The sequence below is a fragment of the Falco biarmicus genome, chromosome 15, assembly GCF_023638135.1.
Source record: "Falco biarmicus isolate bFalBia1 chromosome 15, bFalBia1.pri, whole genome shotgun sequence".
Lineage (NCBI taxonomy): Eukaryota > Metazoa > Chordata > Aves > Falconiformes > Falconidae > Falco > Falco biarmicus.
In genome coordinates this window covers 5,953,563-5,970,626 of record NC_079302.1, presented here as the reverse complement: position 1 = coordinate 5,970,626, position 17,064 = coordinate 5,953,563, and the positions used below count along the sequence as shown (strand labels likewise).

The 17,064-nt window shown below is 45.9% G+C and overlaps 2 protein-coding genes and 1 long non-coding RNA gene across 15 annotated transcripts in view; 2 read left to right on the top strand and 1 right to left on the bottom strand.

Annotated features, from left to right (window-relative positions):
- The window catches only part of LOC130159149 (arylamine N-acetyltransferase, pineal gland isozyme NAT-3-like), a 37,779-nt gene extending 27,749 nt beyond the window's left edge, over positions 1-10,030 (top strand). For 9 of the 13 annotated variants that reach the window (XM_056360445.1, XM_056360433.1, XM_056360440.1 and 6 more), the window contains 4 exons: positions 2,158-2,269; positions 5,970-6,141; positions 7,460-7,497; positions 8,041-10,030. In XM_056360445.1, coding sequence (XP_056216420.1) covers positions 7,463-7,497; positions 8,041-8,920 — 915 coding nt within the window. In that variant the 5' untranslated portion in view covers positions 2,158-2,269; positions 5,970-6,141; positions 7,460-7,462 and the 3' untranslated portion in view covers positions 8,921-10,030. Of the gene's footprint in view, position 1; positions 1,862-2,157; positions 2,270-2,568; positions 2,813-5,041; positions 5,182-5,482; positions 5,694-5,969; positions 6,142-7,459; positions 7,498-8,040 lie in introns of those variants that run through there. The other 4 variants (XM_056360444.1, XM_056360442.1, XM_056360434.1 and 1 more) reach the window with 4 other exon arrangements.
- A 140-nt stretch (positions 10,031-10,170) lies between these two features.
- LOC130159154 (uncharacterized) lies at positions 10,171-16,779 on the bottom strand. Its single transcript, XR_008825633.1, has 4 exons — positions 16,677-16,779; positions 15,428-15,601; positions 13,036-13,131; positions 10,171-10,690 (listed from the first exon to the last, which is right to left on the bottom strand). It is a non-coding gene; the product is annotated as an uncharacterized LOC130159154 (long non-coding RNA).
- LOC130159151 (arylamine N-acetyltransferase, liver isozyme-like) lies at positions 11,887-15,691 on the top strand. Its single transcript, XM_056360448.1, has 2 exons — positions 11,887-11,973; positions 14,799-15,691. Exon 2 carries the CDS (start codon positions 14,804-14,806, stop codon positions 15,689-15,691), a length of 888 nt encoding a protein of 295 aa, XP_056216423.1. The 5' UTR covers positions 11,887-11,973; positions 14,799-14,803.
- Positions 16,780-17,064: the final 285 nt, after the last annotated feature.

Sequence of the window (17,064 nt, the reverse complement as noted above, 5' to 3'; positions counted from 1 at the left end):
CAAGTAGCATTGCTATGAGGCTTGGGTGGAATAAAGACAATCTAATCCTGCTGAGGATGTGGCTTGGTAGTTTCACAGGTCATAAATGGTGACGGTTGCTGCATTTAGGCACATGTACGAAGATATTTTTTCAGAGCTAATCTATGTGTGTATATATATGTAAATATATAAAATGTCCAGTAATATAAATTATATCACTATATGAAGAACGTTTCAATTATAAAGGCAAAATATTTTCCATTTAGGAAAATTAAGGAATATTTCCCTTTGAGATGTTCTTTCTGTTGCTTCATATCTCAGCTGCAGAAACGTTGCAAGTGTTTCATCAGTACCTCTCTGTTCTCCCAAATGTGAGCTCACCGAAGGCAATTTAGAGGGCTGAGCAAACTCTCATTTCCCCCTCCTCCCCTGTATTCACACACTTATATAACTCTACGTTAGTCAGTGTGCCTGTTCTTTAGCTGGGGTTATTTTCCTCTTAAAATATCTTGCAGTATATTGTGTACAGTACGCAGGTTTGAGTACCCAGCCGTTCGTGCCTGACGAAGGCAGAGCCTGTGGACTTGTGAATACTCCTTGTGCAGGCAGGTCACACGTAAAGGGCTGGAATTGCATGTGTGCAGGTCGCAGGCTATTTTATGTTTTTGTTTAGCACCTGTACAGAATTTTTGCAGATTATCAGCTAATTAGTTTGAACGGAATGTCTCCTGTTGACTTTTGGACTAGATGAACATAATGTCTTTATTTTCAAATGAGGCCTTTCTGTCCCCGCACAGAAAAACACATTGCCCTGCAATTACCGAGCAGCTACTGGTAATGGTGAGTATGTGGTAAAATTAGAGAGTTAGCAACCGGTCTTTAGCAACTAAGTATTTCCCCATAGACCATCTGCTTTGTTTGCGGGCTCTGCTGTGGATGCCTGTTTTACCCAACTACACCTCTGTACCAGCACTCCAGCCCCAAGTTTTTTCAAATTTCCAAATTTTCCCATTTGGAAAATGTCCCAAGTATGCTTTTGACAGCATTATGGACAGCTCTCGTTAGAAAGTGTGTAATGAAGCTGTCTGAGGGTCCAGCCAGCAATGCTGGTGCCCCATTACATATTACACTGGCGTACTTCCCTTCGGCAATGACAGCGTAACATGATGGCAATTATTAACTGGTTAATCATGCGAAAGTGGCACAGCAGCTCTGGGAAGTACTGCATAAAAAGCCAGTAAAATGGAATATATCCCATTTCCAGACAGGACATTGAAATGAAGAGAGAAAGATTAATGCCCTGCATCTCCAAAGGTGCTCTGGGTGCATATTACATGCTGATATGGGAAGCGCTGGAATATCTTTGCGGCAGTGTGTGTGTGTGTGTGGTCAGATGCAGAGAGAGGGAGGTAGGTCATGCACATCTTGCAAAGGCACAAGCAAGTGTCTGAGCTCCCTGGGAGGCTGCCGAGAGGCAATCCCTGCTTCCCCCATGGTTTTGGGAAGAGGCCAAGACCCCGCATCCCCCTGCGGGAGGGGACCGCTCTGCCAAGTGCTGCAGGAAGCAGTGGTGCTGTGTGATAACACCGTGGTTTGAACTTCCAGGAAGGCAGGAAAAAACTCACCATTTGCTGATGTTCAGGGTGGGGACAAATCACACAGGCACCTCCTGCTTGGCAGGAGGGTGCCTGGCCAGGGGCAGCCCCACAGCTGCTGGGGGCGGCTGCAGCCAGAGGTACCCCAGGCTGGGGAGGGAGCCACTGGCTCTGCCCCCCAGCCCCAGGCAGGAGAGTTGTTTCCTGATCCTGTTCCCACTGAGCTGAATTTCTTGTTTGGCAGCACTTCCATGAGACCCCGCTGGTGCTGTCCTACCTCCGGTCTGGTAAGGAGCATTTCGGGCAGTGCCTGTGAGAATGGGGAAAATGGGATGTGGAAGAAGGTAGTGCGAACTGCAGCTGTCTTGCAGATGTGCATTGCTCCAAACACCCAGCAGGGAGAGGGCTGGGGTCTGCCGATCCTTTGCAGGAGCTCCCTTCCCTGCCTGGGATGGGGGACCCCCCTCCTTGCTCACCCACACAAGTTGACTTCCCGGTGCTGCCTTATTGCTATGTCCAAGTGCTGCATGAGAAGAATGTGTCCGAGCGTGGCAGAGTGAGTTTTGCTTTATTTTGCTTCCAGAATCAGTGCCTGCATGCCCCAGACCCCGGAGGAGATCCCTGCTGCCTGCTGAACCAGACACTTTAGAAGGAAAAACCAGAGTCTGCGGCCAAGGGAGTGGTGGAGGTACCAGGTAGGCAAGAGGAAAAGTATGTGAGCCTGGGTAGGACAGCATTCCTCTCAGGAAGGAGCTAGCGGGGACAGGGCAAAGCTGGCTAAAGAGCTGCTGCGAAAGCCTGAGTGAGTTACACAAGGTCTTTGATAAAAGAGCAGCAGCCCTGGGCATGGTGGGCAGTCACATACAGAAAGCTCCCAGGCTGTTGCCCAGGCTGCTGGCTTCTCCTCCAGCCCCTTCTCCAGTTACCAGGACAGGCAGCACTGGGGGCATACATACTGTCTCGCTCTCCTTGTCTTCTTCATCCTCCTCTTCAGTGCTCTCCATCACTCCCCGTCTCCAGATGCCAGCAAAGCTGCTGCTACCAGGGCTCGGAGCCTCGCCAGCCACGTGCCAGCCCTCACAGACCCAGCTGCTGGCCCGTTCAGAGAAACCAGCGCAACTCTCTGCTTTCCAGTCTGCAGAACCTTCTCCTCAACATTTTTGTAGTTTGACAACACCACCACTGGCATCTCCAAGAGGTGGCCCATGAGATGGAGACAGTAACAGCACCTTGAGGGTGTGAGTATTGCCTGTGAGATGGAAGACAACTTCTCCTTCCTAAGGTGCACCGCGGAGCCTCACGCCAGGGCGGCAGCAGCAGCTATAGGGTGTCCCCAGGGTGCTGGCACCACATCAACAAGGATCTTGCCCTGACGTGTCCCACCAAAGCTGTCACAATTCGTGGGAAAATAACAGCCAGCTGTATGGGCATGTTTTTCACCAAAGCAGTTACTTAAAATGGTTTTTTGCTTCAAACCTTCTATGAGATAAAGCCATTCATGTAGAAAAGCCGATTGTTCCCCTTGTAATGGAATTTAACTGAATTATGACCACTTACATGTAAGAGATTTATGCTGAAACCCTCAGGACTGGAAGGCCCTACAGACCAATGTGGTCTCTTTGGTCTGCATTAACACCCTTGGAGTTGGCTTGTGTGAAAAACCTCATATTGGCAGCGTAAAGAGAAGCGAAGGAGATCGGGTTTGACAGTCACCAGCCCTCAGAAAGATGCCTCAGGTAGTGGAAACACTAAAAATGAAATCTGGTCTCTTCCTCACCAAGAAAAAGCCAAGCAATGTCCAGCACAGCTACTCCCTTCTGCCGTGCTTGCAGGGTCAGCCTTTGGCTGGGGGGTGGACACCACCAAAGCGGCACGTGATGGATGCTGCAGATACAAAGCTGGAAAGAGACGTAGCCACAGCTATTTGATATCTAGCATTACATAAGGAAGGCAATGAATTTAAAGCATGAGGGAGTTTTGCCATTATGAATATGTTTATAGGCCATGAATATCATTCAACAGTCTAGTATTAGGGCAGCCCACATCCATTAAATTCCCCTTGAAAACGAAAGGCTAGAGCCAGCAAGTGTGTGCAAGGTGTGCAAGGTTTCCTTTTACAGTGACTCATAGCTCAGGAGGACGGGAGAATCTGACCTTGTGTAAGAATTTAGGAATTTATACTGATTCCATTTAAAACACCTCGATTGTTTTATTGCTTTACAAGTTTCTCTTCTCTTCTCCCCACCAAAACCAGATAGGTAAGTAAAATACCATATAGTTTTAAATTAAACATCCAGTTATAATGATTTAATATGATATGATACAATATAATAGCATATAATATTATATAACTTGCTTTGTTATACATCCCATCACGGAGGTCATTATAGAGGGGAGCTGTTTAATAGGGAGCAGACACTTGACTATTACCCCAAACAGGGCCCCCTATGCTTTTATTTCCCAATGCAAATATTGTAGCATATAAGACTCTTTTAAAGTGGAGAGGGAGGGAAATTTGATGCAGCCTCTCAGGAGAGTTAGGGTGGTGGAAGGATTTCAGTAAGAAATTAAATGCCGTCAGCAATTTAAATTTCTAAATAAATAAAAGCAAGTGCAATTACATTGAGGGTTTTCTGGGAAAAGCTCAATCAGCTTCAGCTCCTGCCAAGGTTGGGAAACTGAGTTACAGTGGCCAGGTGGACAGCAATAATCATTTCCAAGGACGTTCTCGTTTGTACCTTGACCCCATGGTCATGCTCCTGGCAACCCAGCCAGCCTGAGCTGGGTTTGCCCTTTGCTGCTTTTGGGGCTGGGTGCGGACACATGACGGCCGCATTACCCGCAGCCACGATAGCAGTTTATTGCCCCACCAAGCTTGAAATTAGCCCCTGGCACAGATCTGAGATGCAAACAGACTCTGGCAAGGTTCCTGGCTTGAGATAAGCCTTTTCTTACCTTTAGTGCTCATTGAATGAGCTTTGTCCTCTGCTGGCCTTGGGCACGCCTAGGGAGGGTGAGAGCTCATGGTTTTCATGGCTTGAGGAGCAAAATGTGCGGGATGGGAAGAAAAAGGAGAGTGATGCAGGAATGTCAGTGTAGGATAGTGAGTTGGGATGAGAATTTGAAAGATGTGGGAAGAAAATGCTCATTATCAGAGCTACATTATAGGGAGAAGACTTGAGAAAAGCTGAGGATCAAAGTACCAGGAGAAATGTGATTTGCTCCTACTTGGTTAGAAGACACTTGTGTCTTAACAGGACCCCAAAGTCAGCTGGAACAGATCCCCAACCACTTCAGATGGTTGCTTGAGGAAGCACGGCACGTGTCCACTTCTGGCACCACTTGTGGTCCCAAACAGCCCTGGGCAAGGAGCACAGCCAGCTCTGCTCGCACATCTCGCTACAACGGATCCATGACCTTATTTCTGGTACAGTTCCCACCAGGACTGCGGGTCTGCCTGCTCGGCTTTTGGCTTCTCTTTGTCAAAATGAGGACTTTTAGCCTGTGGGAAGAGAAGGAATTATTCCACATACAGCAAGATCCACCCAGGAATATGAACTTTCTTTGTACCAAATTGGATCTGCCCAGAGGAGCCTGACGAGGGCAGGTAATCCATTCCCTTCAGCACCTCTCAGCCTGGGCATCAGGTCCTGCTTGTGGGGTGAAGCACTGGCCACTGTGGGATGACAAAGAACCAAGTTTTGATATGTGCTGTATGAAGCACATATAATGCTGTGTCATGGGCTACAACAGCCACCTTTCTTTGGTCTGATTTATCATCTCTGCTTAGCCAGCCATAGTCATCGCTTTGCCAAGAGCCTCTTCACCACCATGATGTCCTCAGGTGCTACTTGGGAAAGACGAAAGGAGACATGCTGCTGTCCCAGTGCTTTCGTACATTCTATGAAATATTCTGTAATAAGAAAAAAAAAATGCATGTAAATCATAGAGAGCAAATTAAGCAAAGGCAGCGCTGAAGTTCTCACGTGTGCTGATCGAGGCAAAGGGATCGCAGGTGCGCAGTACCGCACTGAAACCTTGCTGCTTTTCAGAAACAGTGCAAAAACCTTCTCAGATTGAACACACGCAAGATTTCTTCCCCACGTTTCTAAACAAACAGTAAGTTAATACGTGGGGAAAAACCCACATATACTACTGGAGTGCACTCAGCCGGCTACTGAAACAACCCCCTAGCCTTGCCCTCAGAGCCCCAGCTAGCCCCTGCAGAAAGCAGGAAACAAGGGAAAACGCGGAGCAGCCTTTGCTCTAATAATAGACATGTTTTGCATGCATGTTGAGTCAGTGAAGTTGGTTTTGCTTGCTCACTACAGCTCTCATGCTCCACCCTTCTGGCTTTTTTTTTTTTTCTTTTTATTGTTATTTTTTTTTCCCCAGCTTTTGCAATCTGACAGAGACGGGTGAAAGTAAGTTGAAGAGGAGCTGGAGACCGGTCCTCAAGCCCTGTCTGCACTAGGCAAAGGACAGCCAGCCACACCACTTGCTTTAGCCTAAACCCACCCCCCTCCCCAAGCGCTGGAGATAAATTGTGGTTGAACTGATTTTCCAGGTAAGCCTTTTTTTTTAAACACCAAATCTTGGTAGCTGAGTACTCCCTTACCAGGAAATTGAAACCGTTCAAAGACAAAACACAGCAGAAAATGGTGTAACGTCAGAGCAGGGAATCCTCAGCTGCTCCATGTAATAGATATGCTGCTTTATTTACTCAGCCTCAAGCAGATCGGGCATTTGTGCCATCTGACTTATTTCAGATACCACAGTTGAAAGTGCCTTATAAACATCCACAGGAGGTGGCCGGACAGATGGAAAAAAACCACACCAACTTTCTCTCTTTAAGTAAAAGTTACTGTACGTGTTTTGCCTGCTGTGGCATAGTGAAAGAAAGAAAGAAAGAAAGGGAGAAACAGTTCATTGCCGGCGACGCTAGTTTAAAGTTCACTCAGCAAGAACTAAGTTTCTGCCAAGTTTTTGAGGATAAATAGAGTTGTGGTTCTGGGGCCTTGGGGAAAACTTGAGAATGAGCCAAAAGCTGACAAAGAGAATCCCCTGAATAATTATCCGATGCTCTCAACACGATGGTGGAACATTCGGTCCTGCTTGTTGGATGTCGGAGATGTGGTGGTGGTCATGATGCAACAGTTACAGAAACATCCCAGATAGATATCTGAAAGATTAGGAAATGTGGGCAGCCAAACCAGGGCACCCTCTGCTTTTGTCAGAAGGTTATGCCAAATGGAAATTTTTCATCTCATTATTTTGTTTATAGGATGAAAGGATCTTTCAACAATTCTCATCAAATTTTGGGTGTGCCGTTTTTCACCAGATTGAGAATTTAATCCTGTTGGAACAATTGATCGTTTTCTTATAATTTTACCTTAAGAAAAGTTTACAGGAACTTGAGAACATTCTGGGACAACATTGCTCTGTACTCAGAGATGTCTGAAATTTAGCGGTGCCTGGGGAGGAATAATAAAAGTACTTGGCTACATCAAAATCCTTTTCATTTTCCTTACAACCAAGGGCTGGGAGGGCTCGGGCTGCTTTCCACTCCCCCTGCACAGGCTCCCGCTGAGCCCTTCTGCTGTGCTGGGGAGGGCGATGCCTGGGCCCTTACCCACACCTGCAGCTGGGGGGACTATGAGTTGAAGGAGCAAATGCATCCCAAAAAACGATGTCAGAAAATGTGAAGCCCCTGAAACTTTTAGTTTTGGCCCAAACCTTGGTTTTCTCCTGCTGCTGGTGTAAGGGCTGTGTTTGGCAGAGCTGGGCAGCTAAACCATCCTGAGGGGAGGCGGCTCACAGAAGATGCAGCAAAAAAACCCCTCCCAATGCCTTTTCTGACCCTAAAACCCCCTTCTGCGCTCCAGGTCATGCCTGCCACCACCAGCAAGGAGAGCGGGAGCAGGTGAGACCAGCTCGTGCCAAGCTGCCTAAATAATGAAGGAAATACCACTGCAGGGCAGGTTTACCTCAGATTTGGTTGCAGAGGAGGCTCTGGATTGTTCTGCGAGAGTGGGAGAGTTTGTTTTCTGCTTCTGCTTCTCTTAAGTCAAACCACAAGTGAAGCGGTTCAGATCTGGAGAGACTCAGTTCCTATAATTTCTAGCAGGGAAACAGTGCTGCTACTGCTTTTGTTCTTTTCTGTGGAGATTTGTAGCTTTGCTGGGCAGGAACTCTACTGAAATGTGCTTAGCACAGCTGGAGCCTCTCGTCACAGCTGTAAAAGAAACAATTAAAAAGAACATTTGTGCTCATCAGCAGTGTCCCATTGCCTTCCCTCAGCGCTAATACTCACACTCAGCTGCCTTTGATAAAGCCATTAGTCAAATCTCGCTCATCTTCTGAGCAGACCGCCCATATTGATGAGCGCCCCGTTATAAGGGATGGGGAAGATCCTTCCGTCGCTTCTGACACAACATTTTTTTTTTTTTTTGCACACTTCTCTCAGAGGCAGCATGGACATCAAGGAGTATTTTGCCAGAATTTCTTACCGGGGCTCGTACGATAAGCCAGACCTGGCTACCTTGACAGATATATTCCAGCACCACATCCGAGCAGTCCCTTTTGAAAACCTCAACATCCACTGTGGGGAAAGGATCGTGCTGGACCTGGAAGTGACTTTCAACAAAATAGTGAGGAAGAACCGCGGGGGCTGGTGCATGGAAAACAACAACCTTTTATCTTGGGTCCTGAAAACCCTCGGCTATGACGTCACTCTTCTGGGAGCAAAAGTTTTTGTCCCAGAGTATGATGCGTATGCAGAGGAAATAGATCATCTGCTGCTAAAAGTGGTGCTTGACAACAAATCCTACATTGTGGATGGTGGCTTTGGGATGGCCTGCCAGATGTGGCAGCCAATGGAGCTGGTTTCGGGAAGAGACCAGCCACAGACTCCGGGGATCTTTCGCTTCCTGGAGGACAATGGGGTCTGGTACCTGGAGAAGATGAGAAGGAAGCAGTGCACTCCCGATGGAATTGTCTCCACTTCCCATGAGCTGGAAATAGAAGGTCGCCGTCGGATTTATCACTTTACCCTTCAGCCACAGGACATTGAAGAGTTCAGAGCCCGCAACAACCACCTGCAGACAGCACCGAAATCCCTGTTTGTTCTAAAGTCTCTCTGCAGCCTGCAGACCACTGACGGCATCCGCTCTCTTGTAGGGTGGAAGTTCACCGAGATGAAGTACAATTACAAGGATAATATGGATCTAGTGGAAATCAAAATCCTTGCAGATGATGAAATAGAGAAAACACTGAAAGAGAAGTTCAATATAACACTAGACAAGAAATTGGTACCCGTCAATAGAAGCAGGCTGTCGGTGGTTTAACTCGCTGCCTGAATTATAATTCAATCCAGTGGCATTACATGCAATCCTTACCCCCATTTCTGACAAGCATCTAAAGGTTAAGCCTTCTCGTTCCATCTACACCAGTGTAAGGCAGAGCATATTAGCATGAATCTGGAAAAGAAATTGATTTTCACAACTACTCCTGAATGTCTTTTTGGTTTGGGTACAAATAATTTCTTCCTTGCTCAATCAAATCACTCCCCTTCTGTTTGTGCTTAGCTGGAAGCAGACTCTGCCCATTCCCTACTCCTTTCATCTCTTAAAAGCTTTTCTGAATACACCCAGAGCAGCAGGACGGAGCGATGGAGCTGTATGTCTCTCTATTACTTTGTGCTGCCACCTGGGGAAAAATCACACCCACCTCTTAAATGAATACCATATCATTTTTGCAATTTAATAGCCAGAAAAACAAAGACGTCCCGTGCCAGGTTTGCTACAGTTAAGCCATAAGCCTGTCCTTTTTGCTCTTGCATTCGCAACACCCTCCCTCTCATGTGGCAGCTGGACGGTCCCACACCTGTGCCACCCTGCGTGAATACTTGCGGATGGACTATTTATGGCCTAAAACTGATGATGAGAAATATTAGTGGACAATTCAGTCTTGTTTCAGACTTTACACAAGCCCTGCTCTCCCAGTGACATAACCAAAAAGCACTATTTCTCTGAACTGAAAGCATCTCACATACATTTCGTTTGCTACCACCCAGCAGCAGACTGCTGGGAATAGATGCTTCTCTCTCAAGACTCTACTCTGAGTGTTATTGCACATTAATTATTGTGGCTGAGCTCAAGCACATGCACAGAATTATTTTTCTGAAGCATATCTGTTCTATTGAGGATGTGTTTGCAGTGATACTAATTGTACTGATATAAGGAGAAATGATGAATCTTTGTCGGATACCTAATAGCTAAGATTTTTTAGCAAGAGAAATTACTAAAATGTGATCACTTTGCCCTTGTGAGAAGATGCTTGATGTTCCTTTATGTACAAATCTTGGAAGCATTACAACTATGAACTTATAATTAAGTAAATTATATAAGCAAATTACAATTAAATAATAAAAAAATATCAAGAGTTGTGAAGTAGAACTATTCAGCTGTTTTTTTCCCCAAATTACATGTATTCCCAAAGTGAAAAATGTCATTAACCACTGCAGTTGTCCTGATTATTTGTATGTGCTGCTATTTTGAAGCTAAGGCTTTTAAAAATACAGTAACTCACTGACCCTTTTTTGTGTTATGCAATACGTGCAGCTTTCTATAACTAGCAATTTATACTTAATAAAAGCTGCAGCTATTCTTACATTCAAAACGTGTTTCAGAGAGACACAGCGAGTTCCCCAAATCCCCATCTTCCCAGAGTCAAATGCATGTGCATGTGCTTGGCTGCACGTGTGTAAGGGTCCCTTTGAGTGCGTGAGGCTCCCTCATCCTGCAGGGAAACAAAATGGTAACGACTGACCTTGCAGTGGATTGCAGAAGAAAAAGGGGCTGCTTATAGTGTGGCCCAGCAGCTCGCAACACAGATGGTCGGAAGAAACTGTCCCAGGAGCTGCCTTGTTTGCAGACTGTACCCCGTGGTCCCCGCTGGGGTCCGTGGAAGAGCGAAAGCAGCTAAGCTGGGTGCGTTTATCCTCGCAGCAGCCTGGCAGCAGGGGCAGAGCATCAGGATGCAGGTAAAAGCCCAGCCAGGTCTCGCAGAGCTGTGGGGCAGGAGAAGGTCCATGCAGAGACCAGAAGCTCCATCGCCTGTGGGGAAAGACATGGGAAACATCTAGAACGGGCTGCACCCATTGCTGTCCTTGTGCCTGGGTGTTTCTCGTGCTTTGGGCTGTTGCATATGCTCTGGAGGAGGAGTATAGAGTTACAGAAACTTAGAATCATTTAGGTTGGGAACAGACCTTTAAGATCAGAGTTCGGTGTTATGTCCATTGCCCTGGAGATTCAGCATGTGAAGGACAAACTATAACAGGAAAACCTGCTTTCCTTTCAGCTGACTCATCTCCAGCGTGTGCCCCATCCCCTGCTCTGGCTGCTGCCCCCTTCATGGCACAGCTCAGTGCTTCTGGCCCTCCTGCTCAGCACAGCCACAAAAACAGATTTTATTGCCAAGCAAGCAAATGAATCTCTCTGTTGAAGGGGGAAAAAAAATAAAAAAAAAAAAAAAAGAAGAAGAGGAGGCTCTTCATCTCAGCTTGTACTGGTTTGCTGTTTCCTTATCACTAACTTTGGAAACAAATCCTTAAAGGCATAGCACTCCAGGAGCAGCGTCCTCCCTGCCAAAGGACAGGGCTTTGCTTTGAACCCAAGGGGATTCAGACAGCTAAATGACTTGGCAAATCTCACCTTGGTGCTCTGGTATCTGCCGCAGAGAATAGCTTGGCGCGATGCGATTAATTCAGCAGTTGCCATCCCCCACCAATAAATCAATTGGCTTGGATTACTACCTCTCTAGCACGGGTTGCCTCCTACAGGGATCCAGGCCACACGAGTGTCAGTGTTGTAAAATCTGTATCAAAATTTGCACTGTCGCTTTGCTGCTGCTGCATGGGTGCAAGCACCAAGGTGCCCCAGAGACTGAAGCTCCTGGGCGACCTGCGGGGTTGAGGACGGGGTTGTAACCACTCACAAAAGTTGTTTGCAACACCCATACCGTATTTCTCCTTTGCATTTGTGGAGGGCTTCAGATGTCCCATCAGTAATGTGGGAGATTAAAAACTACTCAATATTGCAAGCAATTTGGGGACTGGATCATTTTCAGGCTCTCTGTGCAGCACCTAACACAATGAATTGCATGTCAGGGCTTTCCACACATATGCCGATACAAATAAGCCAATAAATCCATCAGAATTTATATATATTTATAAAAGAAGAAACACTCTCCCCCCTTTTCCTGCTCTGCTGGAGGATAACGCTGTTCCTGCCAGGCAGTAAAGGCAGCCTGGACCTTTAAGAACAGCAGTTCCAGTACAAGTCTTCCTGGGAACTTTGGAGCAAACCGAAGTGGAAAGCCTGAGCTCGCGGGTTGAGAGGTGAGTCTCAAGTGTCTGATCTTTAACTTCATCTCGCAGCTGTGGGTCAGCCTGTTTGGAAAAGCCCACCCCTCTGGGTCTGCATACCATGTGTTTAGCAGCACAGGCATATTAGCGAAGTATAAATTACAGGAAGCCCAGAGCCGACAGCGTGCACTGCACCGCAAGGACATCGTACAAGTACAAAGATCAAGTGCTCCAGACTTAAACTAACCCCTTTATGCTGAGCCTGAGTGTATGAAAAACCCAGCATGGCTTAAAATCAAACAAATAGTATAGGCATGTGCAAGAGGATCCAGCTCTGGAAGCCTCTCATGAATTTCAGCAGAGAGGAACTGTTCCTAATATTCAGCCTAATTATGAAAGGACGCAGCGATCCCCAGGGATGCTTGCAGACAGGCAGAACTAACATCTGAATCTCGCTACCCACCAAGCTGCACGAATGCTGAACGAAGCTTGGCTGCTGCAGGAGCAAAAGTAAACAAGACAGATCCAGGCTGAGGCTTAAGATATCTGGCAACTTGGTTTTGGAATGCAAACTGTCCCCTAGGCGAGGGCTCGCTCGCTGCTGCAGCCCCATCGCTAGCATGATGGGAACGGGTTGAGCCAAGAAGAAAAGTCGCCTCCGGGAAGGGGAGGGAGTAAACACTGGTTTACATGAATGCTCCCTAAAGCCGATGATTTTGTACTGCAGCTTTGTTATACGTATACCTCTTAAGTACTCATAGAGATCAGAGCCAATTTTATCAGCTGCCACGAGGCTGTCTCTACTATGCAGTCTTTAAATTGATAAGGCCAGAGAGGGGGCAGCTGGGGAAACTGAGGCACGGGCTGCGAATTTCACAAAATATTTTTTCCCAAAGCCACACTGTGAACACCCTACAGAGGCTCTCAAGGGGGAGGTTGCTCATAGCTGGAAGAGGGGAGCTGGTTATACACTGCACTCTCACCGGGGTGATGGGGACACACAGACCCAGGAGACAGGTTAGAGAGAGGACATCGGGTCTTCTGCTGCTGCCTGATTTACTGCTTCAAAGCAAACTTCACGCATATCAGACTCACCAGACTAACAGACTCACTTGGGCCCCTCCTGGTCACAGAGGTTCAGCTCAACGCCATCACAGGGAAAAGACGATTGTATCTGGCTACACAAAATGGCTAGAAGTGGGAAAAGAAAGAAAAATGAGGCAGAGGACTGCAGGATGAGCTTGCCAGTGTACACGTGCGCTGTCTGTTGGGGAGGGAATGGCTTTCTACAACCAGCGTTTCCAAGGAGATCCTGCCAGAGATGAGTGCCCTTGTCCTAAAAAAGAGATGGAAAAAACCCATAAAATGCAGTATCAAAGACACATTACTGTTTTTCATGTAGCCTCTTTGAGTCCTTTTGAAGTGAAAATGTTTATTTCTTATTCCCTTAGTGGGATAGCCCTCTATTCTATTACATTTTCCTGTGTTGCTGCATCAGCCAGTCTGAATCCTGGTACTAGTGCAGATCAGGAGCAATATAACTGAGTTGTGCTGCTGGCATCAAAACCGGGGTTAAAGCCCAGCGATTAGATCGTGTGATGTGCTCACTGGCTGCGGTGGGGGTATGTCCCCCTATGTGTTTGAGGTGGGGGCATTCCCACCTATGTGCTTGAGGTGGGATTTTCCAAAGCTCCCAGCACTGGCTTGAGTGCTGGCGTAGACCTGGGGTCAAACTGCTGGTCACCCCTACGGCAGCAGTTGGACCAAAGCTACTGGAAGGTAACTTCTCCCATCTCATCTACATCAAATAATTTTTGGAAAATCCTCCCAGGAAACATGCAACCGAATTTCAAGGAGGAAGAAATCAATTCAGAAATCAATACAGTCCTTAGCAGATTGTGAATTGTTCTGGAAAACAAATATCCTTGCATGGAAAAAAGCCACATTAAATCTAAATTAAAAGCAGATACCAGATGAGTCAGTGGATTAAAAGCGTTATAGGGAACCTTTTGTATCTTAGCCACACAGCCAGTACTAACGACAGTCTCATTCTGTTAATGAAAGGAAAGGGGATCAGAGACATGAAGACACAAAATATATCCAATAATTTGAGTTGAAACAAAAGCCTTTGGTTTGTAAAAGATGGTAAAAGAAACCAAAGGCTGATGAATATGCCTTGAATGTATTGTGTAGTAATTATCAATTCCTCTGACCCTTAGGTTAGAAAAAACCAACAGTTCCTTCCTTTCAACAGCCAGGGTCAAAGCTCTGTCTGAACTCGACAGGGAAACTAAACGGATTAAGAAAACAACAATCTGCTTCACATGGAAGCCTGTCTGAAATGGTGACACACTGAGATGTTAATCCCAGTTAGCTGAAGCCACGAATGTAAAACCTTCCAGTTAAATTACCTGTGGGATAAATAAAGAATTGCCTGCCTGTTACGGTAAAGGAAACAGTAAGAAACTGCTGTGACTTTTCAGCTGGTATGAACTAGCAGTTTTTCTGCAAACCTGTTGTTTGTCAGTTCTCTGAATTTTTTGTCACGTGGGACCCTCATCCGGGGCCAGAGATGTGGTTGTGCCACGTGCCGTGTCTTCCCATAGGAAAGACATCCACCTAGGTTGAAGGCAACATCTGAGTGAAAGCATGATAGCCACCTGCTCCAGTCCTATGATAGTCACCCGCTCCTGTCTGCATCTCTTTTTTAAGAAATACAGATGGCAGGCATTCACCTCCATCAAGGGCACAGAACGGCCTAGGCTCCCCTTGCAGGCTGGTTAACCTGTGCTACAGGAATAGGGGTGACCCCCTTGACAGCTGCACAACAGTAACTGGTGATTTTTCTGGTCACACAGGCAAAATGAACATTCAAGAGTATTTCGCAAGAATTTCTTACAACGAGTCCCACGAGCACGCAGACTTGCAAACCTTAACCATCGTCTTCCAGCATCACATCCAGGCAATTCCTTTTGAAAACCTCAGCATGCATTGCAGGGAGACCATTGAACTGGATTTACAATCTACTTACAATAAGATTGTGAGAAAGAAACGTGGTGGATGGTGCCTGGAAAGCAACCACCTTTTATTTTGGGCCTTGCAAGAATTAGGGTATGATGTCTGTCTTCTTGGAGGAAACAGTTATGAACCGGCAAAGAGGGCATACACTGCTGAGACAAATCATATCCTACTGAAGGTGGTGATCAAGGGAAATTCCTACATTGTAGATGCTGCTTTTGGCGGTGCCTACCAGGCATGGAAGCCATTGATGTTGATTTCTGGGAAGGATCAACCCCAGATCCCTGGCATCTTCCGCTTCACGGAAGACAATGGCTCCTGGTACTTCGAGAAAGTCAAAAGGAAGCATTACATTCCTGAGCAAAGCGTCCCTTTCACTGATACTCCAGACCTAGGGAACATCAGAAAAATATATACATTCACTCTCAAGCCACGACATATAAACGACTTTCAGGAGCTTAACACATACCTACAAGTGTCTCCAGATAACATACTGGCGAAGAAGTCGATCTGCACGCTCCAGACCACTGAAGGGGTTTATGCCTTAGTTGGATGGACCTTCACGGAGGTGAAGTATAACTACACAGAAGACATGGACCTGGTGCAGATCACAACTCTCACAGATGAAGAGGTTGAGAAGACACTGAAAGACAAATTCAACATAGTGCTTGAGAACAAGCTCACACCAGTAAACGTTCGCGGCTTGCCACCTAATTTAGTGGATACGATCTAATTCTAACACTGTGCTAGATGGATCTTTAAATAGCCAATATAAAAAATTCTAAAATTAACACTAATAACATTAATCTGATTCTAAAGTTGAGCTAGTCAGATGAACACAAAGCTTGGTCAATTCAACTACATTGCTAATTAACTGTATAGTCTGATTGCATTTTTTTTTTCTTAAGCCTCTCCGTCTACATCTTACGACCTCTAATTTGCTCATCTGGAAATTGCTTTTTGACTCCATAACATTTTTTCCACCTCTCTGGATCTCATTTTATTTCAGAGGTATTATGTGGCAAGGGAGACTAAAATGCTACAGAAGAAGCTGTGTTACCATTTTACACAAAAGACCTCTAACCTTTTTTGGTATTATTTCCAATCTTCTCAGCAGACTTTTACAAATTATTCACTTCCTTTAACAGGCTGAAATAGAAAGTTGAGCAGAATTTGGCTTTCAAAGACTTCGTAAAAAAAAAAAGGAAAGGTTAAGACTTTCTCAAAACAAGCCACTATTAGGTGCTGATTAGCTTATGATGAAATAAGGAAAGGCTTGAGTTCTATTCCTTCACCAGAAATTGACTTAAAGTGACCTATTTATGCAAGGGCACTTAAAAACCCCCACAAGCTCTCTGATTTTGAGCATCCAAATTTTCAGAATCTGATTTTTCTGTTGGTTTTTTTTTTTTTTTAATTGAAACAAAATCAATAGAAGCCGAGATGATTCAACAGTTCTTAAAAATCAGGCTGTTGGTATCAAAAATGAAAACAAAAGTTAGATCAACCCTAAACTTCTGGCGTCTAACCTTCCCACAATGTCAAGCGAGCCTGACATTATTATAGAGAAAACTCTTCATATTTATTACGAACACCATTCTGCACAAAAGCTACCTTAGATAAGTCATACTGCAGACGCAAAAGAAAACACCGAGAAATTCGGACATGCCACCAGTGTGGTGTCAGAGCACGTTATACGAAACAGAAAAGCCATTTACCTTTATGATACCTGTGGCAGGTATGGTGCAGGATGTGTCATGACAGAGGGTGACAGAGGAGCGTTGGTCCCCAGCCAGGGAGAAGCTTTTGATGCTTGTATTAGTCAACCACACAGACTCACAGGGCACCTGATGTGCCTAAACTCCAGGTGCTTTCCCAGATGCAGTCTGATGTGCTCTTTCCTTCCCAAAAGGGACCTCCAACCTTCCACCTCCGCCAGATGAAGAGGAGACACGCCTGACAGGGAGAGAATGAAACAAAAAGCCCTGCAGCCCTTTGAAGACGCAGAACGCCAAGTTTTAGAGAGGAAACACATTACTTTGTGCAAATAAATATTTGGCAGTGTATTTGTTAGTTGTGGCAGTTCTGAAATAACCACCTGCTGCA